General features: G+C 57.6%; 1 protein-coding gene across 3 annotated transcripts; it reads left to right on the plus strand.

Moving 5' to 3' along the window:
- The first annotated feature begins 142 nt into the window (after positions 1-142).
- On the plus strand, positions 143-20,578 carry MAP1A (microtubule associated protein 1A). 3 transcript variants are annotated; one of them, XM_008268819.4, is made up of 7 exons: positions 143-588; positions 1,489-1,590; positions 9,505-9,587; positions 9,845-9,985; positions 10,183-18,484; positions 18,616-18,836; positions 19,035-20,578. In XM_008268819.4, the coding sequence occupies exons 1-7, from the start codon at positions 348-350 to the stop codon at positions 19,188-19,190; spliced, it is 9,246 nt and encodes a 3,081-aa protein (XP_008267041.3). In that variant the 5' UTR covers positions 143-347; the 3' UTR covers positions 19,191-20,578.
- Positions 20,579-21,499: the final 921 nt, after the last annotated feature.

The following is a 21,499-nucleotide window of genomic DNA, read 5'->3' on the forward strand; positions in this document are numbered from 1 at the left end:
CGGAATTGCCAGACAGTACTTATTAGGGACCCGTCCTAACTAGAAGCTTTTCTTCCGGCGCCGAGGCAATCGCCTAGCCCCTCCAGTGAGCCCCCATCTCTGCTCAAGTCGGAGTGGCAGCTCTCTCTCTGGAAAACCAGGGTGGTTGAAAGGGGCAGCCACCACCCCCTGGCGGAGCCGAACCGCAGAGCCGGGGCTGCCGGGCCCCAGCCCAGCCCCCTGCGGCGCCTACGCTCCGCCCCCTGACAGGCAGCAGCCAATGAGCGACTCCTGCCGCCGGCCTTTAAGAACCGCGCGCACTCTCCCTGCAGCGGACACGGCCGGCCTAGCACTCCACCGGTGTTTCCATGGAGACCGAGGCCGGGCCCGCGCGGCCTCGCGGCGTTGCCATGGAGACAACTCCCGGGCTGGGGCTCCGCAGCCCCGGCTCACCGCTGGCTCAGAACCCCGTCGAGCCGCTGTGCGAGACCGGAACCGCGGTGGCGGCGGCAGCACGCTGGGACCTGCGAAAACATTCTTTGCTCATCGTGATCGGCGATATCGGTACAGAGAGTCAGCTGAGGGCCGTGCGGGCCCACCTTGAACAAGGTGAGCCGCCGTCCCGTCTGTGCTTCGGGCACCTCCATCCCGGGCTTCTCCGCCATCTGCATTCACCCTCCCCCCCCCCCCAGGTGCAATCTGCACCCTCCATCCCTAGTGTGCACTCCCTGGAATCTAAGCCCCGTCACTTGCGTCTTCCATGCCCTGTGTTCGTAAGCTCCCGAGCTGCTAACATCTCGCTTCCCCGTTCTTCCCGAATCCCCGGAGTGTTCCGCAGTCTCCCTGAGCTGGAGGAACTCTGTGCCGCCCCTGGGCCCCCTCTGGCCACACCCCTCTCCCGCAATCTTGGGCCCGATGTCCTGGAAGTCTTAAGGGTTTCCCAGAGAATCAGTGTCCCTACCTTACAGCTTCTTCTTTATAGAGTCCCTGAACCCGCACTAGGTGCTTTCTGAAAGCCACGAACAAATCTCAAATCCCTGACTGCGGGCGGCCAACCCGAGAGAATGACCTTCGTGGCTCGGGGCTCCTCGTGCGCGCCTCCCTCCGCAGTTGCCGAGCCTGTGGCGCAGTGCTGCGGAGACACCTGCGGGGGGAAGCCAGCCCCGGAGGGGTGGAGGCAAGGAGGGGGCCATAGGAGAATCTGCAAGCCCGCTCGGCCGTAAGAATCTGGTGGGCAGAGGCCCTTGGGTGTCACCTTTAAGACAACTGGGCAACCTTACAAGAAAATTCCTATCTACAGATTCAAGAATGACGGGGGTTTAGTCTCAACTCTGCCCTCCACTCTTTGGCTGGGGCCAAGCCCAGAAAAGGGGCAGTTGGGAGTCATTCCCAGGTGCTAGCCACCTTCTTAGAGCTTCCAGGGAGTCTTGATCATGGCAGCTGTCATGTTTGAGTCCCGCCCCACCCCTGCCTTGTCTATCACCCTCGTTGTTTCTTTTTCTTTCACAGGGATTCTCTCCTGGAACATTGACTTATCCTCCTTTGACTTGAACCAACAGTTGAGACTCTTCATTACCCGGCACCTAGCTCACTTCTCCTCAGAGGTCAAAGGTTAGGACTAGTGTCATTTGTGTCAGAGGTCCAGTCTCCCTGGCAGACCTGGCCCTGTGGGATGTTGGGGTGGGGGGCAGGGAGGGACTCCTGAGGGGAACATGGCCATAGAGCCATCAGCTATCCATGGGACACTTTGCAGACAGTTGGTAAGATGGGGCGGGAGTCAGGAGGATGTAATTTCTCCGTGAGAAGAGTGTGGTTTGTGGACAGGCACGGAGGGAATGAGCTGTTCCTCTTGAGTGATCCATCATTTCCCATGCAAAATCTCGCTCTCTTCCTTTTCTGCATATCCCAGCCTCCTTCCCTCCCCTTACAGAGAACCCCAGAGCTCCCATCGCTTCCCCAGACTTCTAGCATTCTCCCTCCGGCTGCACAGCCTGCCTTCCGGGTGTCAGGTCTCTGCTTCTTCCACTGGTTCAGTCAGCAGGTCTCCAGAGCAGAGCAGAGTCCTGGTGCCAAAGGCTGATGAGCATCATCAAATCTAGGATGGACGAAGCAGCTCCTGGAGGGTTTTTTTTTTTTTTTAAGATTTATTTATTTATTTAAAAGGCAGAGTGACAGAGAGGGAGGGAGGTGGAGAGAGAGAGAGAGAGAGATCTGTCTGCTGGTTCACTCTCTAAATGGCAATGTCCCCACCTGGGGCCTGGGCCAGGAACTCCATCCCCCACCCTCCATTCCCCCACACCCCCATCTCTCCACCCATGGTGCCACAACAGTGGCCCTCCTGGAGTTATTGCAGTCTAGTTGCAGTCTGAGTAGTTCCGTCCAGAGGTCAAAACTCACGGAATGCAGTTTCCCATTCTGCTGGGTGGGATACATGCATTAGAGATTTGGGAAAATCAGCTTTTTTTTTTTTTTTCTTTTTTTTTTTGACAGGCAGGGTGGACAGTGAGAGAGAGACAGAGAGAAAGGTCTTCCTTTGCCGTTGGTTCACCCTCCAATGGCCGCTGGGGCCAGCGCACCATGCTGATCTGAAGCCAGGAGCCAGGTGCTTCTCCTGGTCTCCCATGCAGGTGCAGGGCCCAAGGACTTGGGCCATCCTCCACTGCACTCCCGGGCCACAGCAGAGAGCCAGACTGCAGAGAGCCGGACTGGAAGAGGGGCAACCAGGACAGAATCTGGCGCCCCGACCAGGACTAGAACCCGGTGTGCCGGCGCCACAAGGCGGAGGATTAGCCTGTTGAGCCGTGGCGCCGGCCGGAAAATCAGCTTTTAAAGACTACCATTCCATGATAGATATCTGAAGAGAAACTGCAGAGAGCCCTACACCCCATAATAAGTTTCAGACATCTGGTCATGTGTAAATGTTGACACACCAATCCATGCAGCATGGTGGAGTATAAAATCCATGCAGCTCAACAGCCACCACCACGGAAGAACTGAATTCATATCTTGAACAGATAATTCTGCTTTCCACTAGACAGTCATCTCTCTTGACTGTCAGACCTTGGGTCATTTCCTGGTGCCTGACGACTCTAGAGACGCTTCTGGGAAGCTGGGGAAAGCAAGGTTAATGTGATGGAAGCTCCAGTGTCCTAAGAATACGTGCAGCAATTTGAAAAATGCGACCCTTGCATCCCCCTGAGGTGTCTGGCTCCCCTAAACCTAGCCACCCTTGACTGCCTTCCGTTGAGAATTACTCCTGTCACGGCTTCCTCCACTGTCCCTGATGATCGAAAACCACAGGTTTGTCCCTTAGTGCACCTAGGAGCCTGGGTGCAAAGCTGGGTAAGATAATGAGGTTCATGAATGGACTGAAGTTTGAGGGTGATCTGCTGATGTTGATAGTTCACACTGAATTCTCTAACCTTGTCCTTTTGGCCATAGAGACTTGAGAGTAGGCAGTTTTCTAGAATGATGTAAGAAAGGAACAGAACTTAAACCAAAGTTCTTAGCCATCCTTCAGATGCAGATGAAGGGATCCTTGGGAGCTGCACAGTGACTCTTAGGCACTTCTCAGAAACCAGCGCTGATGGATAAGCACCTCCAGTCCACCTGGGTCACAGAGTCTTGCTGTGCCGTCCTCAAGGGGCTTGGGGCCATCTGCACGAGAGAAGGACTTACTTTCGTACACTGAAGTTTGGTGGGTTTAGATGTTTTCATGGTGACCTGTCTGTGTCCCTGAAGAATAGTGGAGAATTTCCTGGAAAAACCCACACAGCTCAAGACAGCCACAGCCCCACCCCTGCTGGCTCCTCTTTCAGCTGTCCCCACAAACAACAGTCAGCCCCGAGCAGCTGCAGACACTGCCCCTCCCTTTAGCGTCCTGGTAGCAAGGAGGCAAAGGGCACCAGGCGGCGGGGAGGGACTCAGGGGCATGTGCTAGTGCCTTACATTTTGACCCTTTCTGTCCACCCCTCAGGCTGGGCCACCATCCCTATCACCTGTCCTCAAGCCCTGGGGCCCAAATGCCAAGAAAGGGGATAGAAATGTATCCTACACAGACAGGAAAAGTGCAATTATTCTTGGCTAGCGCCACCTCCACATTCACCCGCCCACACACAGAAAAGGTACTGGACCCTCTAAAGAAGTGACCCAGCTCCTTCTAGTGGTCAAGTCTGGTAAAAATGTTCAAAAGTGGCTTCTACCAGGTAGTTTCCAATAGTAACTTGGGAGCCTTCCTTTGTAACCCCTGCAAAAGATGTGGAGCATCTGAGCATTCCAGCGCAAACCCAGAAGCAATTAGGACAGTGTTTGAAAACTGAGATTCAGTGACATTCTGATAGTTCTACTAGGAAGAGGAGGGGACTTCCTAATTCATAACTGATATTGTAAGACTGAAAAACCCAGGCTGAGGGACTGATCTGAGGCCTTCTGACTCCATTACCACTGATATGCTCAGGAAATAATTGCTCTTTCCACCAGGATGAAAGCCATCCTGAGTCAATACAGCAGCTCCTTCCTCTGCAGCTGGGGTCCACAACGCTGTCTGAAATAGGGAAGCAAGAACACAAGTAGATCTTCCAGTTGCATCCTGCAGGCACCTCTAGTTTGGGGGTTATTTGGGTGCTAGGGGTACCCAAGAGTTGATTTTGATCTGTGATTCTGACTTAGGATTTCCCTAACCATCCAGGTGACCTCTCAGAAATCTTCCATCAAAGGGAGAGCCTGTCAGGGGCTGTGGTACCTTGCAGGTTTAGTAATCTAGGAAGGAGGAAGCCTTTGTCATCTTTTGTGCCATTCCATCCTCAGCACTGGAGGCTGACATGCATATCACTCTCGGGCTATCTTTCAGGAAGCAAGCTCTTCCAGAGGTTGTTGTTAAGTCGCTCCAAGGCCTCAATTCCAGGACTTCTGATCTCACTTTGCATCTCTCTCTCTCTCTCCTCGCTGGCATCTCACCATTCCATTGCAGTAGAACCTCAGAACACAGCAGTGAGGCTGTTTGCAGTGGGTGGCTGCTCAGAGGGTGAGGGCTGGAGGAAAACTCCACAGTGAGCTGGAACCCTGCCCCAGGGTGTGGCCCTTGCAGACGGCAGCTGTGAACAAGGATGGGCTCTGCATTGGGCTAGGAAATGCTATTTGGCTTGTTCTCAAGCTAAATGACTCGAGAGCCCTAGAAAGGCGGCAGAAAAGAGACAGAAAACTCTCTCTATTGGGGTGGGAAGAAATCAGGGCTATGAAGTTGCAAAAGGAAGGTCTCTTTTTGTGGTGCTCAGAACTCAGCCTGGTTTGCATTGTAGACCTCTGCAGATGGCCACTTTTATCCAAATGGGCCTACTGCTGTGTTGCTGCTTTGCATCCCGGATCTGAGGAAGGATTCCTCCCCCTCTGCACCCCCCCAAGAGTACTGGTGACTCAGCTCCTCTGGCTGCAGTTAAGGGGGGGATGGAGGATGCTGAGAGCAGAGACTATTTTGGCTTCTCTGACCTACAGAGGCAGATCTTGGCAGCCTGGGGTGAGGGTGGGGCCAGTGCCTGGGTGTGAGTGGGTGGCTGTGACTGTGAGGAAGGCCTTAGAAGCTGGCCTGGACCAGGGAGGACTGATGAGAGGAAGGCTGGGGTGTGAGAGTGAGATCGTGAGCGTCCCCACGAGGAAGTGTCAGAGCTCCCCAGATCCTTCCTTGAGTCTGGAGAGCACTTCACTAAATCTGAGACGGAGGTAGAGAGTAAGGAAAACCGGGTCAACTTTAGAAGCATCGCGATAATATGAAACAGAGCAGCAAAAAAGTATAGAAAGGTAGAGAGACAAGGGGCCCGAGCATCCTCCAAGATCATTAAGAAGACTTTGTTTAATCCAGAGAGTGCTTTACATTTAATAATTGGCCTACAGTAAAAAAATAAACAAACCCACCTTGCTTGGGGCTGGGGCCCTGATAATCCTCCTGGGCCCTTGTTAACTCCTTCACTGAAAGCCAGAAAACTCCCTGGCCTTCCAGTGACTGCCTCTTCCAGCCAATGACTCAAGAATCCCAGGGATCCGTGCCTTTGCCTTTGCGGTTACTGGGCTGTGCTGCAGTGGGACAAACTTATAAGCAGCTCCCCGGGTCCCTGTGCCCCACCCCAGATCCACTCCAAAATTTCAAACTACCCTCCAGCCCTAAAATGAGACTCACTTCTGCCCTTCCCTGTTTCCTGTAGCTGTTGTTCTAAAGCGGGCCTATCCCCAGCTCTCCTTGCAAGCAGCGCCCCAACCCCTACCTCCTGTTTTCAAGCCCCCAGCCTCTTTGTCTCTGGCTCCTAGTGGGACTGAAGGTCACCCCCTGGATGCATCTGAGGGTAGAGGCAGCAGATGGTTTCTAAGAAGGGGGAGGGCCAGAGTGGCCCACGCCTCCGGTCGGTCCCCCGGCTCTGGCCTTTTGCTGATGCTGAGAGTCTTTCTTCACTAAGTGGGTTAGGGGACAAGGGTCCTGTGGGCCACAGGTGATGGCCTTGGCTCTCCTGAAGCTGCCAGACAACCCCTCAGGCCCCTAGAGCCACTCAGAGCTCTAAGTCCTGATGCTGTGAAGGCAAAGAAACAGTTAAGTCTCCAGTGCCTCGTCATGGACCAGCCCCTCTTCCCCGCCCTGGCGCCGCCCTCTCCATCCAGCACCCCCCACCACCAACTCCCACCCCAAGTGCTGCAGACGCTTCCCTGAAGCTGCCGGCTGAGGCCGGAGCCGCCGCCTCCATGAGGGGCTCTCTCCCACGCCGCAGGGTAAGACCCGAACCTAGGGGCTCAGCCTGCCTGGGGAGGTGGGATGAGGGTAATGGGGGGGGGGAGCTGATGCCTCTTCTGGGGCCTCTGGAAGCAGTCCAGTGGCGTGGGCAGGCTTGGAGGGAGCAGGAGGGAAGAGGGACCGTGCTGGCGGAGGGGCCAGCCGGGATTTGGATCCAGGTGGAGGCCAGCGGGGGCTGTGACAGTTCACTTCCCAGCTGGCTGGGGGTGGGAGACTGCAGCCCAGGGCGGCTGCAGAGGGTGGTGCTGCAGGCTCTGCCTGGTGGCCCCGGGCGCCAGAGGAGTTTGGAGGCGATGTCTTTGGCCAGAGGCTGGAGAATCCGAGAGAAAGGGAGATGTTAAGGGAACGCGCCTGGCGGGAGGGTCCTTGGGTGTGGGTTTCAGACTGCTCAGCTGCTCCTAGGCTGGGGGGTGAGCCGGCTGCCGCCAGTTTTTGCCAAGTAAGGGAAGCTAGGGGACACTGTGGAAAAGGGTCGTTCAGACGTGGCATGTGCGTCCTCACAGACCAGCCTGTTCTCAGTGGGTTTCCCCAACCAGTTTTCTGCAGGCAGCTTGAGCCTGGGGCTCTAAGCCCCCCTTCCTGGCCCCCTGAGGTCCCTCCGGAGATTGGGAACGCTCCCAGCCAGCAGCTGCCCCGCATTCCCTGCGCTGTCAACCCCACAGGTTCCCAGCCTCAACCCCACCCCCACCTCCTCTCCATTCTTTTCGCAAGATGGGGGCTCTAGAACAGAGAAGCCAGTTTCTTCTCCTTCTCGGCAAAACCCCCTACCCCCACCGCCACCCCCCTCACAGAGGCAGCCAAGAAAATGACTTGTCATGCTGGGGTGGGGGTGGGGGCGGAGCCGGCGCCGAGCTCAGCGCGCACACTCACACACACTCACACACTGCGGCAAACTGCAGCTGCCGGCCCCCCCAACCCCCACCGCCTCACTGCGGAGACACCTGCCCTCCCTGGGCCTGCCCAGCCCCGCGCCCCTGCCCCTTTCCCTGGAAAATGGAAAACTCAGGCAGTTCCCTTTACTGGGCAGGCTAGGGGAGCCGGAGAGAGAAACAGGGCTTTCTCCCAGGCCTGCAAAAGATATAAACCATGTAGCTGCAAGTCAGAACCACTCCCTAGCACAGGGCTGGGGATGGGGTCTGATGTTGGGATGTGAGCTGGGCTCAGAGAAGTCTGAAGTCTGTGATTATAAAGCCGGGCTGGGGGGAGAAGCGGGTGTCAGGAACCAAGTCGGTGTGTACTGTAGATATTCCTTGGAACTTTCCTAGCTCAAATGTGTGACCTTGTTTGTGAAGGGGGAGCTTCTGCCCTTCTAAATCTGAACCATTTTGTGCTGGCGGCTGCCAGGACCTTGGTGTCCCTTACCTGCCCAAGCCCCGCCCCTGCATGCCTCTGAGGAGTTCTCGTCCTCTGCACTGACCCCGGAGGTTCCCTCCGTTTCCTAGTTATTAGATGAGAGCGAACCCCTAAGCTCCTCTGAGGCCCAGCTCACCCCGGTACAGAGTTGGGCGTCTGACACCGGCCACAGTTCATTTCCCCCGCAGCTGCGTCTGCAGCCCTGTGCTGCCAGTTCTGCCTGATGCTGGCACGGTGGCTCTTCCCCCCCGTGTAACAGCCCCCGGAGAGAAGAGAGAGCAGAGAGCGGGGTCACAGAAAGACGGTCTAGGGCACAGATGATGAGCCCTCCCACCAGGATCCTCCAGAGAGCCCCCTCCCTGGGCCACCTATGGGACTGCTGTTGTGCAGGTGGTGGCTGGGGGAGGGGGAGGAAGGGCAGGAGCAGGGGCTGGCCGCATCCTTCTTCCCACTCTTCTGTCTGACCTGCTTTTGTGCTAAGTTGCTTGGTGTTTCATGTGGGTCTGGAGAAGGAAGCAGAGAGGGGATTTAGGGAGTCTTTTTGCACAGATTGGGGGAAACTCTGAACCTCTCCTTCCTTATTTACCTGTTTCTTGTTGTGAACACCTCACTCTCCATCTCCACGGTAGAAGGTACATAGGTGAGAAGAGAAACTGTTAGTCCGGGAGGGATTGTAGGGTAGTAAGCCTGGGGACGTGGGGGAGCGGTGGGACAGGGAGCTGGGAACAGAGTGACTGCGCGCGTGTGAGTGCAGACTGGGCCTCGGAGGAACCAGAGACCACAGCAGGAAGTTACAGTGCTGTGTCCACTCTTTGGACTGCTAACCCCCAAGGACTTAGATAACACAGGCGTCTCTGAATCCTCTGGAACAGGAGTTCTGGCCTTGAGCGGGGGATTGGCGAGGAGGATGTGTAGTCTGCAGACGCCGAGGTTCCCAGCTCCTGGTTTTCAGATGTTCTTGCAGCCAGGAAGCCCAGGGCAGAGGCCGGGCAGGAGGGAGCTGAGCGAGGCACATCTCCCAGGAGCCCTCTCTCCAGCTGAGCTGCCCATCCCCAGGCAGCACCAGGAACTCAGGGCTCTGGAGGGACAAAGGCTTCTTGTCAACAGGGCAGTCTGAGGGGGGCGTTCCAGGCGAAGGGATGGGGGCATGGGCAGCAGAGGCTGCGGCCAATGAAAGGGGAGAGACGACAGCCAGTGTGGGACCGGGGAACCCAGAAAGGGAAGGGCTGGAGGGCCCGGCGCCCGCACCTCACTCAGCAGTGTCCCAGGCAGCAGGATCTGAGGGTGGCCAGGGCCTTCCTTCCCCTCAGCCCCATTTTCTTTCCTGCCCCACACAACAGATGCCTCTGCCTTTTAGTCTCCGGCTGCTCTCTTCACATTTCTTCCTCTCTCTCCCTCAGGCCAGAGGACCCTCTGCCACCAGAGTGAGATCCTAGAGACTGTGATCCTGGTGAACCCCAGCGCAGACAGCATCAGCTCTGAGGTGAGCCCAGGGCCTGTGCCTTGCCAAGGGGCCACCACCGGGGCTGTGAGCCGCCCTTGCCTGTGCTCACTTCAAGGCCAAGAGTTCCTCCCTCTGCCATCTGAGCTGACTTCCGACGCCTGGCTTCCATGGAGGTGTTACAGGGGACACTGCTGGCAAACATGTCCAGGCAGGACTGAGCACGGGACCAGGCAAATTCAATGTGTTTTCCTGGGTTCCGCACATCTGTGACCATTCGTGTCCCTCCTTCCACCCAGGTTCGCCATTTTCTCAGCAGCCCATCGGCTCACAAGCTACTGATCTTGAGTGGGCAAAGCTTAGAGCCTGGGGGAGACCTCATCCTGCAGAGCGGCACCTACTCCTACCAAGACTTCGCCCAGGTCCTACATAACCCGGAGGTAAGCTCCACACCCAAGTGTCTATGGGGAAGCGGCTGTGGGGCAGGCCCCGAGCTGTGGGGAGGGACCCAAGGAAGGGTGGGTCTCATTCTGCTTGATCGTCAGGGGCCCCTGGAGAAAGGTGAAGATCAGGGACCGAGTCGGAGTCAGGCTGACAACCCAGTGACCTGATCAGGCTTCTGTCTCCATTCCTCCAGATTGCTCAGTTGCTCAGCAATAGAGACCCTGGGATCCAGGCCTGCCTCACCGTGTCCTGCTTAGGGGAGGGTGATTGGAGCCATCTGGGACTATCCAGTTCCCAAGAGACCCTGCACCTCCGGCTCAACCCTGAGCCCAGGCTGCCCGCCATGGACGGCGTGGCTGAGTTCTCTGAGTACGTCTCTGAGACCGTGGACGTGCCGTCCCCTTTCGACCTGCTAGAGCCCCCCACCTCAGGGGGCTTCCTCAAGCTCTCCAAGCCTTGCTGCTACATCTTCCCTGGTGGCCGCGGGGACTCAGCCCTCTTCGCTGTCAATGGGTTCAACATCCTGGTGGACGGGGGCTCCGATCGCAAGTCCTGCTTCTGGAAGCTGGTGCGGCACCTGGACCGAATCGACTCGGTGCTACTCACCCACATCGGGGCAGACAACCTGCCGGGCATCAATGGCCTCCTGCAGCGCAAAGTGGCAGAGCTGGAGGAGGAGCAGTCGCAGGGCTCGAGCAGCTACAGCGACTGGGTGAAGAACCTCATCTCGCCCGAGCTCGGCGTCGTCTTCTTCAACGTGCCCGATAAGCTGCGGCTGCCGGATGCCTCCCGCAAGGCCAAGCGCAGCATCGAGGAGGCCTGCCTCACACTGCAGCACCTACACCGCCTGGGCATCCAGGCCGAGCCTCTGTACCGTGTGGTCAGCAACACCATCGAGCCTCTGACCCTCTTCCACAAAATGGGCGTGGGCCGGCTGGACATGTATGTCCTCAACCCCGTTAAGGACAGCAAGGAGATGCAGTTCCTCATGCAAAAGTGGGCAGGCAACAGCAAAGCCAAGACGGGCATCGTGCTGGCCAACGGGAAGGAGGCTGAGATCTCGGTGCCCTACCTGACCTCCATCACGGCTCTGGTGGTCTGGCTACCAGCCAACCCCACCGAGAAGATCGTGCGAGTGCTTTTTCCAGGCAACGCTCCCCAGAACAAGATCCTGGAGGGCCTGGAAAAGCTCCGGCATCTGGACTTCCTGCGCTACCCTGTGGCCACCCAGAAGGACCTGGCCTCTGGGGCTGTGCCTGCCAACCTGAAACCCAGCAAAATCAAACAGCGGGCAGACAGCAAGGAGAGCCTCAAAGCCGCCACCAAAACAGCCGTGAGCAAGCTGGCCAAGCGGGAGGAGGTGGTAGAAGAGGGAGCCAAGGAGGCCCGCTCGGAGATGGCCAAAGAGGTAGCCAAGACTGAGAAGAAGGCCAAAGAGCCCACCGAGAAGCCCCCAGAGAAGCCTGCCAAGCCTGAGAGGGTGAAGACGGAGTCCAGCGAGGCTCTGAAGGCGGAGAAGCGGAAGCTGATCAAGGACAAGGTCGGGAAGAAGCACCTCAAAGAGAAGATTTCGAAGCTGGACGAGAAAAAGGACAAGGAGAAAAAAGAGATCAAGAAGGAGAGGAAGGAGCTCAAGAAGGATGAAGGAAGGAAGGAGGAGAAGAGGAAAGACACCAAACCCGAGGCCAAGAAGATTTCCAAGCCAGACCTGAAGCCCTTCACCCCCGAGGTACGGAAGACCCTCTTCAAAGCCAAGGCCCCTGCAAGAGTGAAGCTGGACAAGAGCCGGGCTGCCCGTGGGGAGAAGGAGCCGCCTTCTGAGCCCCGGACGCCCCCGGCCCAGAAGGCGGCTGCGCCACTCCCATCAGTCGCCGGGCACCGGGAGCTGGCCTTGTCCTCACCAGAGGACCTCACCCAGGACTTTGAGGACCTGAAAAGGGAGGAGAGGGCTTTGCTGGCCGAACAGAGGGACACAGGACTAGGAGAGAAACCACTGCCTATAGATTCTACACAGGAGGGACCCCCCAGCCTGGCTCCCCAGGGAACACAGCCCTCTGTCCCTGGGTGGGAACCAGAAGAGCGTGCGATAGAAAAGGAAGCTGCCCCAGAAATCCCTGGGGAACAAGGCAGCAAGGACCAAGGCCCGGACTCTGGGGCAGAGACAGAGGAAGAGAAAGAAACCTGTGAGGAGAAGCAGCAGCAGGAAGCAGAGAGACTCCCAGACAGACCAGAAGCCAGAGAGGAGAGTGAGCCCGAGCTGAAGGAGGACGTGATCGAGAAAGCCGAGGTAGAAGAAATGGAGGAGGCACGGCCGTCAGACGAGGAGGAGGAGGAGGAGACGAAGGCTGAGGGTCTGTACCAAAAGCATATGCAGGAAGCCTTCAAGGTGACTGCCAGGGACAGAGAGGCTCTCGAGGGCCGGGAACTGGGGCCCCAGGCTAAGGTCCCCGAGAAGGAGACCGCATCATTCCTAAGCAGCCTGGCCACCCCTGCGGGAGCCACTGAACATGTCTCCTACATCCAGGATGAGACGATCCCTGGCTACTCGGAGACGGAGCAGACCATCTCCGATGAGGAGATCCACGACGAGCCCGAGGAGCGCCCGGCTCCACCCAGATTCCCTCCAAGTACCTTTGACCTCCCTGGGCCTGAAGGTGCTGGCCCCTTTGAAGCCGGCCAGCCTGCAGACAGTGCTGTTCCTGTCACCTCCAGCAAAGGCTATGGGGCGCCGGAGACTGAACTCCCCTACCCCACCAACCTGGTGGCCGCGCCACTGGCTGAAGAGGAACACGTGTCCTCGGCCACCTCAATCACGGAGTGTGACAAGCTCTCTTCCTTTGCCACGTCAGTGGCTGAGGACCAGTCTGTGGCCTCGCTCACAGCTCCTCAGACGGAGGAGACAGGCAAAAGCTCCCTGCTGCTCGACACGGTCACGAGTATCCCCTCCTCCCGCACCGAGGCCACCCAGGGCTTAGACTACGTGCCGTCGGCTGGCACCATCTCACCCACCTCCTCGCTGGAGGAAGACAAAGGCTTCAAATCACCACCCTGTGAGGAATTCTCTGTGGCTGGGGAGTCGGAGAAGAGAGGAGAGGGGGTGGGGAGAGCATTGCCTGGGGAGAGAGCTGTGGGAGAGGAAGAAGAGGAGCCAGCAAACGCAGAGGTGTCTGAGAAACTTCACCAGCAGTATGGCTCCCCGATGTTTGGGGCCCCTGGGCATGCCCTACATCCAGGGGAACCAGCCCAGGGAGAGGTGGAGGAGCGGTGCCTCAGTCCGGATGACAGCACAGTGAAGATGGCCTCTCCGCCACCATCCGGCCCACCCAGTGCTACCCACACACCCTTTCATCAGTCCCCCGTGGAAGAAAAGTCGGAGCCCCAAGACTTTCAGGAAGAAGACTCCTGGGGAGGCACAAAACACACACCCGGTATGGACACGGAAGATGCTGCAAAGGAGACAGTCAGGCCAGGGCCTGAAGAGGGCACCCTAGAGAAGCAGGGGGAGAGGCCTGTTCCCAGGAGCCCCCAGGCCCAGATGGCACCTGTCGATATTCCAGGGGGACATGCAGGCCGCACCAGTCCATTGTTGCCAGTACAGGATGGAGCAATAGTCTTCGAGACCACAGAGGCAGGAGAGCCCACAGGCCCAGTTCTAGCAACAGAAACCCTTCCCAGAGATTTGAAGCCGTCGCTTCAAGAACCTGGTGAACCTCAGAAGGAGGAGGTACCCCAATTTCCTGGCCAGAGCCTCTCTCCTGAAGATGCAGAGTCCCTCTCTGTCCTCAGTGTGGTCTCCCCAGACACTGCCAACCAAGAGCCCACTCCCAGGTCTCCCTCTGGCCTACACAGAGACTTTTGGCCAGCGGCTTCTCCACAAGACACCCAGTCACTTTCTCTTTCCGAGGAGAGTCCCAGCAAGGAGACCTCTCTGGATATCTCTTCTAAGCAGCTCTCCCCAGAAAGCCTCGGAACCCTCCAGTTTGGGGAACTAAGTCTTGGAAAGGAGGAAAGGGGGCCTCTGATGCAGGCTGAAGACACTGCTCACCACCCGGCTCCTGTTTCTCTCCCAGAGCCTCATGCAGCCACATTGTCACCTCCCAGAGATGAGACCACTGGCTACTCCACACAGGGAGACATCATGTATGAGAGCCCTGATAGAAGATCACCTGCCAGCTCCTTCTCTCATCCTACACTGTCAGGTGAGGAGAAGCACTCACCTGGCGTGGTCACAAGCCCTGGCGAACATATTATGACACCTGATAGCTCCATCACCAAGAGTCCAGAGTCTCTGCCAAGCCCTGCCATGGAGGACATTGTCATGGAGTGGGAAGGGAAAGTTCCACGGTTGAAAGATGGAACCCCCGAGGAGAAGGACAGGGAACCCGAACAAAAGGATGAAGTTGTACAGCAGAAGGACAAAACCCTGCAACAGAAGGATACTGCTGTAGAGCAGGGCACAGCCATCTGTCAGAAAGATGAGGCTCTGAGAGCAGGGGACGAGGCTGTGGAGCAGCAGGGTAAGGCTTTAGAACAAAAAGGCAAAGACATAGACCAGAAGGATGTGTCCCCAGAACAGAAGAGCAAGGCCCCAGAAGTGAAAGATAAAGACTCGGAACAAAAAGACAAGATCTTGGAAATGAAAGACAAAGATGCGGAACCAAAAGACAAGGCCCAGGAAGTGAAAGACAAAGACTCGGAACAAAAAGACAAGATCCCGGAAGTGAAAGACAAAGACTCGGAACCAAAAGACAAGATCCTGGAAGTGAAAGACAAAGACTTGGAACAAAAAGACAAGACCCCAGAAGTGAAAGACAAGATCCCAGAAGACAAAGATGATGCCTTAGAACAAAAGGGCCCACCCCTGGAACAGAAGGACAAAGACTTAGAACAAAAAGACAAGGTTCTGGAACACAAGGAGAAGACCCCAGAAGAGAAAGACAAAGTCTTAGGACAAAAAGTCCAAGACTTTGAACATAAAGACACAGCTCCAGAGGACAAGGTTCTGGAACCTAAGGGCAAGACATCAGAACAGACAGACACAGTCCCTGAGCAGAAAGACAGGGCCCAGGCACAGAGAGAGAAGGCCTTAGAAGAAAAGGATCAGCCTTTGGAGCAAAAATACTGGGCTTTGGGAAAGAAGGATGAGGCCCTGGAGCAAAGTAACACGGCTGCCGAACAGAAAGACAAGGCTTCAGGAGAGGACAAAACCCAAGAGGATAAGACCATGAAAGCAAAAGAGATCCTAGGGCAGATGTCCCCGACAAAGGCCCAGGCTGCAGGAGAGAAGGAAGAGACGGTGCTGGGGCAGACCAAAGCTCTGGGGCTGGAAGAAAGCCCAGTGCAGCAAGGCAAGGCCCACGAGCAGGAAGAGAAGTCCTGGAAGGAACAGGCTGTGGTCCAGGAGTGGCGAGAAACATCTCCAGCCAGAGCAGAGCCAGCTGGAGAGCTGCAGGAGCCTGCCCGGGCCTGGGGCGACGCATCTCCGGAGCAGGAGGTCAGGTACTGGAGGGGCCGAGAGGACGGGGCCCTGGAACAGGACACGTACTGGAGGGAACTGAGCTCCGAGCGGAAGGTCTGGTTCCCTCACGAGCTGGATGGCCAGGGGGCTCGTCCACGCTACCCTGAGGAACGGGAGAGCACTTTCCTGGACGAGGGCCCGGATGGTGAGCAACAGGTATCACCCCTGGAGCGCACCCCCTGCAGCCCCTGGACCTCAGACTTCAAGGATTTCCAGGAGCCCTTCCCGCGGAAGGGCGCGGAGGTGGAGCGCTGGCTCGCCGAGTCACCAGTCGAGCTGCCACCAGAGGAAGAGGACAAGCTGACCCGCTCTCCCTTTGAGATCATCTCCCCTCCAACCTCCCCACCTGAGATGGCCGGACTGAGGCTTCCTCCGGCGCCAGGGCAAGAGAGCCCTAGCCCAGAGCCTAAGCCCATGCCACCCATGAGGAATGAACCCACCACCCCTTCATGGCTGGCTGACATCCCACCGTGGGTGCCCAAGGACAGACCCCTGCCCCCTGCCCCTCTTTCCCCAGCTCCAGCTCCCCCCACTCCTGCCCCAGAGTCACACCCTCCTGCGCCCTTCTCCTGGGGCACAGCTGAGTATGACAGTGTGGTGGCGGCAGTGCAGGAGGGGGCAGCCGAGCTGGAAGGTGGCCCGTACTCCCCACTGGGGAAGGACTACCGAAAGGCTGAAGGGGAAAGGGAAGGAGGTGGGGCTGAGGCTCCCGACAGCAGCCTCCGCGGCCCCGAGGCTTCAGAGGCCGGAGGGAGCCAAGCTACCAGGGAGCCGGAGCAGGCGGAGCCCGAGCAGCGAGAGCCCACTCCGTATCCTGACGAGAGAAGCTTTCAGTACGCAGACATCTATGAGCAGATGATGCTTACCGGGCTTGGCCCTGCCTGCCCCACCAGGGAGCCTCCCCTTGGAGCGGCCGGGGATTGGCCCCCACGCCTCTCAACGAAGGAGGAGGCTGCCGGCCGCGACACGTCTGCAGAGAAGGAGCTCTCGTCTCCCGTCTCGCCCAAGGGCACCCAGTCGGACACGCCAGCCTTCAGCTATGCAGCCCTAGCAGGACCCACTGTGCCCCCACGGCGGGAGCCAGAGCCAGGGCTAAGTGTGGAGCCCAGCCTCAGTCCACCTGCAGTGCCCCCTCGTGCTCCTATCCCTCTGAGCAAAGGCCCAAGCCCCCCTCTTCATGGTAACATCCTGAGCTGCAGCCCTGAGAGGAGGACCCCGTCTCCCAAGGAATCAGCCCGGAGTCCCTGGGATGACAGCCCTAGTGACTCAGAGCTGGAGAAGGGGGCTCGGGAACAGCCGGAGAAAGAGGCCCAGTCCCCAAGTCCCCCTCACCCCACACCTGCAGGGCCCCCCACCTTGTGGCCTGAAACTGAGGCACAGACTAGTGCTTCCTTGGACTCACAGATGGGGCCTGCCCGACCCAACCTGGACTTCCCGGCTTCAGCCTTTGGCTTCTCCTCATTGCAGCCAGCTCCCCCGCAGCTGCCCTCCCCAGCTGAACCCCGCTCCGCTCCCTGCGGCTCCCTTGCCTTCTCTGGGGACCGAGCTCTGGCTCTGGCCCCAGGCCCTCCCACTAGAGCCCGCCACGATGAGTACCTGGAAGTGACCAAGGCCCCCAGCCTGGACTCCTCACTGCCCCAGCTCCCATCACCCAGCTCTCCTGGGGCCCCTCTCCTGTCCAGTCTGCCGCGCCCTGCCTCACCAGCCCTGTCTGAAGGTTCCTCCTCTGAGGCTACCACACCTGTGATTTCAAGTGTGGCCGAGCGTTTCCCTCCAGGCCTGGATGCTGCAGAACATGGGTCTGGGGCGCTGGCCCCAGGTGTGGAAGCGGCCACCCACAGCCTCTGGGACCTCGCTCCCCTGAGTCCAGCACCCACTGCTTCACTGGACTTGGCCCCAGCTCCGGCTGCAAGCCTGCCAGGAGACATGGATGATGGCACCCTGCCCTGCCGCCTGGAGTGCTTGGGGGCGGCCACCAAGAAGCCAAGCCCCTTCCAGGGTCCCTCTGGGGACTGTGCGGCCAATGGACCAACTGGAACCAGCCCCCAGCCCCCAGGCCCCGCCACAGCCAAGGCGGAGAAAGAGGCTGAGGCGTGCCCTGCCTGGGAACGAGGGGCCTGGCCCGAGGGAGCTGAGAGGAGCTCCCGGCCTGACACGCTGCTTTCTCCTGAGCAGCCGCTGTGTCCTGGAGGGGGCGCTGGTGGCCCGCCCCACAGTCTCTCTCCCGGGGTTGAGGCTGGGCCCCAGGGATGTGCTGCTGAGCCCCGGCCCCACCGCGGGGAGCTCTCCCCATCTTTCCTGAACCCACCTCTGCCCACATGCACAGATGACAGTGACCTCTCGGCTGAGGAAGCCCGGCTGGTAGGAAGAGGGGGGCGGCGCCGGGCAGGGGGGCCAGGGCCCACAGGGGGCCCCTGCCCCGTGACTGACGAGACGCCGCCCACATCAGCTAGTGACTCGGGCTCCTCACAGTCAGATTCCGACGTTCCTCCAGAAACCGAGGAGTGTCCGTCCATCACAGCCGAGGCAGCCCTCGACTCTGACGAGGATGGGGACTTCCTACCTGTGGACAAAGCTGGGGGGGTCAGTGGGGCTCATCATCCCAGGCCTGGCCACGACCCACCCCCTCTCCCCCAGCCAGACCCCCGCCCAGCGCCTCCCCGCCCTGATGTATGCATGGCTGACCCAGAGGGCCTCAGCTCAGAGACTGGGAGAGTAGAGAGGCTACGGGAGAAGGAAAAGGTGCAGGGGCGGGTAGGGCGCAGGGCCCCAGGCAGGGCCAAGCCAGCATCCCCCGCACGCCGCCTGGATCTTCGGGGAAAACGGTCACCCACTCCGGGGAAAGGGCCTACAGACAGAGCCTCTCGGGGCCCACCCCGACCACGCAGCACTCCAAGCCAGGTCACCCCAGCAGAGGAAAAGGACGGACACAGCCCCATGGCCAAAAGCCTAGTCAATGGACTCAAGTCAGGCCCGAGTAAGTAGATCACTAGAGACTGTGGGCTGGGGTGGGCTGTGGGCTGGTCAAAGGCTCCTGTGGTGGTAGAGACGGGAAAGTTGCCAAAAGTGTTTTTTTCCCTTGCAATTTGTCCTGGCTTGTCCCTACAGTGGCCTTAGGTTCCAAGGGCGGCTCCGGCCCCCCTGTGTATGTGGACCTCGCCTATATCCCGAATCACTGCAGTGGCAAGACTGTTGACCTTGACTTCTTCCGTCGAGTGCGTGCATCCTACTATGTGGTCAGTGGCAACGACCCCGCCAATGGCGAGCCAAGCCGGGCTGTGCTGGATGCCTTGCTGGAGGGCAAGGCCCAGTGGGGGGAGAATCTTCAGGTGAGTAGCAAGAGATGCCCAGGAAGTAGCCTGGTCATAGCTCTCCCACAGGCAATAGCGAATACGGTCCCTATTCATGAAAGGACTCGGTCCTTGACACAGGTAGCAAGGCTCCCTCTGAGACCACGGGGTGCCCCTTTCCCCTCACAAACCTTCTCTTCACAGCCTCACACCAGGCATGTCTTGTCTCCCTCCTAGGTGACTCTGATCCCTACTCACGACACAGAGGTGACTCGTGAGTGGTACCAGCAGACCCACGAGCAGCAGCAGCAGCTGAACGTCCTGGTCCTGGCTAGCAGCAGCACTGTGGTCATGCAGGATGAGTCCTTCCCGGCTTGCAAGATTGAGTTCTGAAAGACCCATTGTCCCCTCCCCAAGGATCTGCTCCCCCAGCTCCTTTAGAGAATGGCTACTGCTGAGTCCTTTGGGGTTGAGGGAGCTGGGAGCTGGGGGAGTGGGGCAGACATATCCATTGTGGGGGTTTAGGCTGGGCTAAATGGAAGGGGTTGTCCCTCTCCTGCATCCATTCCTGAGAGCGGTCTCAAAGCCAAAGGTAAGAGGGATAGGATTAGGGGAGGATACAAAATTAGGGTAGGAGGTCATCTGATGCCCGTGAACCCTGGAGTGTTGCCCTCTCCTGGCACTGCCAAATGCTGGTACTAGATGGGGAATGAGGATGGGTCTGAGAGCAGTCTCCTCTATCATGCGGCAAGGTCATAACCCCAACCCCAAGGGACATCTTTATCCCAATCTATTTATTTAGCACCCCAGAAATGGTTTCTATGAGTAATTTATGTGACCTGAGGGTAAGATAACATCAGTGAGGTACCCAGAGCTGCACCCCTTCTTCATATCCCAATCTTCCTACTAGGGTCTGGTTTCTAGGAGGGGCCTGGGGTATTACCGCTGCTACATTGTCCTCCTGCTTCCTTCAGTATCTCAATGTCTCAGTCTAAAACCTGAAGCTCTTTAGACCAACGGACTGGTGAGAGGAGAGGAGCTTCTCTTGCCATCCCTGCTTCATCCCACTCACATCCCAGGGCTGGGCCCAGATCAGGCCTACTGAGCAGCACAAAGGGGCAAGGAGGCCCAGTCCCAGTCCCAGAGTTCTTCCCAGCTCCCTGACCCTGTGAAGTTCCAATTATCCTGACCCCTTCTCATCCCCTGCTTGGCTTCTCTGCATGTGGTCATCTGCTGTGGCCTGGTGTGTAATGGGTTAAAAATAAGCCACTGCTTGACGTCCCAACATCTGAAACCCCAGCGATGTGTGACTCCCGGACATTCCACTGTGCCATCCTGCAGCTGAAATGGGAACGCTGGCTGCCTCTCCAAACCCAGCTCTTGGACAGAGGATTTGGGAGGTGGAGGCCAGGCCAGAGGACTTGGGGAAAATGAGAGGGAGGAAGAATAGAGGGAGAGGCAGCTGAGCTACAGCTTGACTCCTACAGAGCGAAATGAGAACAGGCTGAAAATACTACTCCAGGAGAGGACCTCACCCCAAGCAAGACTGTGAGCAGCCCCGCCAGACTCCTGCTGGACTGAGAAACCTGGATGCTGATAGTCATCTGGGCTCGCCTTCTCTGCCAAACGACTGGGAAACCAAAATGAGCCCACCTGTGTTCTTCCTAGCTCCCCCTCTTCCCGTGCTGCTGTGCTGTGCTCCTCCCCACACTTCCCTGCTAGAGTTCCCAGCTGCTGTAATGGAGCTGCCTCCAACGTAACAATAAATCAAGTTCATTGCAGACGGTGTAGCCCTGCTTTGGTTTTTTCCGACCGCATATTTCTTAGTTGCTGGGCCATGGCTTCCATCTCTGTTTCAACCAGCATTGTCTTTCACCCTGAAAGCTTCTTCTGATTACTGGAAGCAGTTCCAGGACCCAAGAGAGGTAGAATCAGGGTGGAAGAACAGCGAAAAAGATGGGAGTCAGCGTAATTTCTGAGTATGGATGAGAACGCCTGAGTATGAGGCACAAAGAGCCTAGAGTGGGCACATCCATTTGGTTTGAGGGAGGGGAAAAGGGGAGGGGACATTCTGGGAATGAGATCTGCATTCCAAGGGGTCCAGAGCTGAGGACCAAATAACCAGGTTCTGATACCCTAGAGAGGGGAATACCAAAGAGATAGAGTCGAGGGCCCCTAACAGATCGAGTTTACTGAGGCTGGAAACACCTCTCAATGTGTAGTCATGATTTCCATGGAGTAAAGGTTAGATCTCCCCCTTTTGGTAAAACCCTTGATAGTCCTGGGTATGTCAGGAGTGGCCAGGGATGTGTATATATGGGGAGGGAGATACTCTTAACCTCACCATGTTCTGGGTTCTTCCAATGTAAAGATGTCAATAAGTACAGAAAGGACATAGCCTTTGTATCAACACCATTCACTCCAAAGCAGCAGAATGAAAAATCAAGAGGGTGATTCCAGAGACCCAGTGAAGCACTCAGTGCTCTTCCATCCCCACCCTCTCCTCCATGCTCTCATCATTAAGGGGAAGGTGAGCTGACTGCTATAGAGGCCCTCTGGGATGCCAGATCTCTATATTTTTAAAGTCCATTCCTGATAAACTATTAATGGTTTATGACTAATCCAGATTGTCACACATGACAGACTCAGAGTCATGTTCACTCACAAGGACATCACCCTCATCACCACCATCACCACCACCA

This window comes from Oryctolagus cuniculus, chromosome 12, assembly GCF_964237555.1.
Source record: "Oryctolagus cuniculus chromosome 12, mOryCun1.1, whole genome shotgun sequence".
Taxonomy (NCBI): Eukaryota; Metazoa; Chordata; class Mammalia; order Lagomorpha; family Leporidae; genus Oryctolagus; species Oryctolagus cuniculus.